Genomic DNA, 4,276 nt, shown 5'->3' on the forward strand with positions numbered 1-4,276 from the left:
CCTGCTGGCCACACTATTTCTGATACATCCTATGCTTCTGGCTTCTACTGCAGCTGGTTGCACCTGAAGTAGAACGCACTGCTATGATTTGTGTTACCACAGTGTCTGTGAACACGGGTTATAGGTGAGGCCCTAATATGCCTTGCATTGCCCTGCAGAGATTTCACAGGTTACCTTTCATAGGGAGATACCACAGAGATATGGTATAGATGATCTCAAAGGTAGCTTTCACAACACATCATCGGCCAACTCCTTTCTCCCTGTTTCCCTTTCAGTTTCTGCAGAAATGTGGTAAAGGGGAGCCAAGAACTAATATAATTTTGCAGATGTTTATAATGACTTCTCCAAGGTACAAGGGATGTCATGGGAAGAAGCAAAGCACAAATGTTCTTAGCCTAACAAGTGTGTTTGGTGAGGGTGTGATTGTAATGAATGAGACAGTGTCTAGGGTAAGCTATATTGAAATTGAACACAAGGGTGGATTACAGTGATGCAGAAATGCAGAGAGCAGGTTGAACTATATCACATAAGGGGATATAGTTCATTGTGAAGTTGTCTTTTAGTTATCTGAAAACAGAATTGTATCAGTGGTGCACAACAGTGTTGAGTGGAGAAACGCAAGCCAGCTATGGATGAGTCAGCTTGAATAAGGATATTGGTGTATCTACATTTGAATGGCTTTTTTTCCCAGTATAATTAGCTTGGAGGAGCCACAGCATACAGAAAGAAACTGAATTAATTGGCCCGCATGGAGCAGTGCACTAATGCAGCTTTAGCATTTCATGCTTCAAAGCTGTTCTGTACAGGTCTCTCAGAATATAGTCCCAAATTATCACCTCACCCAAATGGGCAGGGTGGTTCTAGGCTATGTCCAGATGTGTTCAGATACCCTTTCTCAAAATTCCTGCAAGCAATTCTCTGCAGGAATGGTGATAGAGGCCTTTTCCTTCAATAAGCACTCAATTCTGAAGAATGTGACAACAGCCTCAGAAGTAATACATAGGAGTGCTAGGCAGCCTGTTAAAGCTCTGAATTTAAGTTGGCACAGATGAAACACTTCTTTCTGCCTACAAGCGAAAACAGGCGTTTAAATCCATCCTTTGTGACTTCTCTTTTTTTGTCTGCCTCAGAGAATGCTAGGCATATGCACACGGACAGACTCATATCACGAGTTACTGATCTGCAGTAGCATAGAGGGAAATGTAGATATGCTTCCAAGCATTCAGAGTGACTGAGGCACCTTACCATGTGTGTTTTTCTGCTTTGTCATTGTCTACGTTTTATGGATCAATGTATTTTGATTTTTCTCTGCTGTACAGTCAAATTATAATGGATTAAATGCTACCTTTTCCAACTCTGTGGATGTGAAGAGGAGTGAAGCAAGCTGATATAGAAAACTCTGTGTCTTTCTAGGATCCTCAGAAGCTTGAGCCTTCAGAAGTTGATGGTGGGGCACAATCGCCTGCAGAGCCTTCCACCTCTTCCAGAACACATTCCACTGGAGGTGCTGGACCTTCAGCACAACCTGTTGACTAAACTCCCGGAGATGCTCTTTGTCAAGGCTCTGAAGTGAGTGGCAGTAGCAAGTGTCTTTTGTCTGCATTAACCTTTGGAGCTGTAAAGGCTGATAGTGGCATCTGTGTGACTGTTCTTGCAAGGTGCCATTTGCATAAGAGATAATGAGGCGTGCACTTTATGAGGAGGTAATTCAGGTGCCATGAGGGAAGTCATCAAGCTGATTTGAGAGAATCAGTCCATGTTACTGTTTAATTACAAGAAAACAGAGGCTTGCCTAACCCAACAGCCAACCAAAGAATTAGCTTCAGTTGCAACTGTTTCTAAGATCGTGTTACTGCCTGAAGAGCTTTGTCTTTAAAAGTAGTGCGTAAATTCAGGTGCAAAGGAAAGAAGCCATACAGATTTTCACATACTACAGCAGAAAGTACATCAGGTCATTGGAGAAGAGCGAGAAAGACCCTTAAAAATGAACAACCCTTCATAACTGTCTATTCAGACATGAGTCAACCCTTCCTTTAAAGACTCTGAGTAAGAGTTTATGTAGCCTGCTTCCACCAGTATTACCCACCCCCTCCATAGGCTCTTCAGTACCCACTGGTTACTGTAAAATACTGTGTGCATCCACAGTGCTATATAGCTAATAAGTCATTAGTAGACTCAAATCTTAATGTGAGTAGGGATGTTACACTGTGTTGTCTGGCCTCTTGTCTAATGCTGTTGTTCTGTCTACCCTGGCATTTGTATACCTCCTTTTCCTGCTGTTAATGGAGTGGTTTAGATGATGTGAAGTCTGATTTTTGCACTTGCTATGGTTAGCCTCAGGTACCTGAATGCATCTGCAAACAGCCTGGAGTCCTTGCCCTCTGCATGTACAAGGGAGGAGAGTCTGAGCATGCTGCAGCTGCTTTACTTGACCAATAATAACCTCACAGATCAATGCATCCCTGTCTTGGTGGAACACCCGAGCCTACGGATCCTGCATCTGGCAAACAACAACCTACACACTTTCCCTGCAAGGTAAATAAGTAAGGCTGGTGGGCGAGATAGTGCTCACCAGGAGGATGTTGCCTGCCTTACTACTATTGTACATGAATCAGCGTCAAAGCAAGATGCTCTCCTGGTGGCTTGATGACAAAAGCCTGCCATTCCTACACACACACTGAGGAATAGCATGTTAAGGGGGATTGGCACAGGGTGCTGTTGGCTGCAGTAGTTCCTGTCCTAGTTGTGGTGGATGGTGGGGGGGGGGGGGGGGGGGGTTTTTTTCCAACTTAAAACGAAAATAAAATAAGCTGGCTGTGGTGGGGGGGGGGGGGGGGGGGGGATGGGGGCAGTAAGTATTCACAACTTCAAAGCTACTGGCATGCAGCTTGCTGTGCTGCGTTTTTTCACTTTTCAGTCTTGCCAGAAGACCCTCAGTCAGACTTGTCTGAACTCCTACCTAATGCAGGTCATATAATTTCATCCATTAATTCATGCACCAGGCTTACGATTTGGAGTTGAAATAGAGATAAATCTATGCTCAGCGTAGAAGCTCAAGAGGCTGGAGACTCCCATGTGTTCCTACTAAGTTATTCCAGTTGCTCTCAGTTATATAAGCCTGCATCTTATTTTTCAGTGAGAATTATTAATCTGCTTCTTTTTACCAGTATATCACGCTGTCTTTCTAGTATGAAAACTACATAGTATCAGGTATTTTTTTTGTGGTGCAGTCGATTGACTAGAGGGAAGGAATGTCCTCCAGAGGGACCTTGACAGGCTTGAGGAGCATCTTATTTTTCAGTGAGAATTATTAATCTGCTTCTTTTTACCAGTATATCACGCTGTCTTTCTAGTATGAAAACTACATAGTATCAGGTATTTTTTTTGTGGTGCAGTCGATTGACTAGAGGGAAGGAATGTCCTCCAGAGGGACCTTGACAGGCTTGAGGAGTGGGTCCATGTGAACCTCATGAAGTTCAACAAGGCCAAGTGCAAGCTCCTGCACCTGGGTCAGGGTGATTCCCAATATCAGTACAGCATGGGGAATGAATGGATTGAGAGCAGCCCTGCAGAGAAGGACTTGGGGATACTGGTGTGTGAAAAATTGGACATGAGCTGGCCATGTGCACTTGCAGCCCACAAAGCCAACTGTATCCTGGGCTGCATCAGAAGAAGCGTGACCAGCAGGTGGAGGGAGGGGATTCCCCCCCTCTACTCCACTCTGAGGCCCCACCTGGAGCACTGCATCTAGCTCTGGGGTCCCCAGTACAAGAAGGAGGTGGACCTGTTGGAGTGGGTCCAGAGGAGAGCCACGGAAATGGTCCAGTGTCTGGAACACCTCTCCTGTGAAGACAGGCTGAGAGAGTTGGGGTTGTTCAGCCTGGAGAATGATCTCTGTGTAAACTCAAACCAATCAGGCTAGCCCCATGCCAGCCCAGGCCACAGTTCAGGCAGATTAAAGTATGGCAATAGGTGCAATTTATAGGTTTCTACGGCTGTAAAGTCAGCCAGTCCCCGGGGTTTGTTCTAGTGACGTGTGATTAGCCACTCCCAATAGGTGCAGCAGGGGTGGAAAAATGCAGAACTACTACTCAACATTGTTGCACAGGCAGAGAGAGAAGAGAAGGCTAAAAGAAAGCCTCTGCAGTCCTGAGCATGTAAGAAATGAAGAAAGCTGGAAAGCGTCCTGGGTACTTTCTCCAGCACCCTGGATGCACATGTCAAGAACTCCAAATGTAGAAGAAAAATAATTCTACAGAATTATAATAGAAGAAAA

At 44.9% G+C, this 4,276-nt stretch overlaps 1 protein-coding gene across 1 annotated transcript in view; it reads left to right on the forward strand.

The window, feature by feature from the left end:
• Positions 1-53: 53 nt before the first annotated feature.
• The window catches only part of LOC103916513 (PH domain leucine-rich repeat-containing protein phosphatase 2-like), a gene marked incomplete at its 5' end in the record, with an annotated part of 16,400 nt that continues 12,177 nt past the window's right edge, over positions 54-4,276 (forward strand). Inside the window, 3 exons of the mRNA XM_009323512.1 lie at positions 54-124; positions 1,414-1,569; positions 2,335-2,535. Coding sequence (XP_009321787.1) covers positions 54-124; positions 1,414-1,569; positions 2,335-2,535 — 428 coding nt within the window. The remainder of the gene's footprint in view (positions 125-1,413; positions 1,570-2,334; positions 2,536-4,276) is intronic.

The sequence above is a fragment of the Pygoscelis adeliae genome, unplaced genomic scaffold (genome assembly GCF_000699105.1).
Source record: "Pygoscelis adeliae isolate BGI_AS28 unplaced genomic scaffold, ASM69910v1 Scaffold205, whole genome shotgun sequence".
Taxonomy (NCBI): Eukaryota; Metazoa; Chordata; class Aves; order Sphenisciformes; family Spheniscidae; genus Pygoscelis; species Pygoscelis adeliae.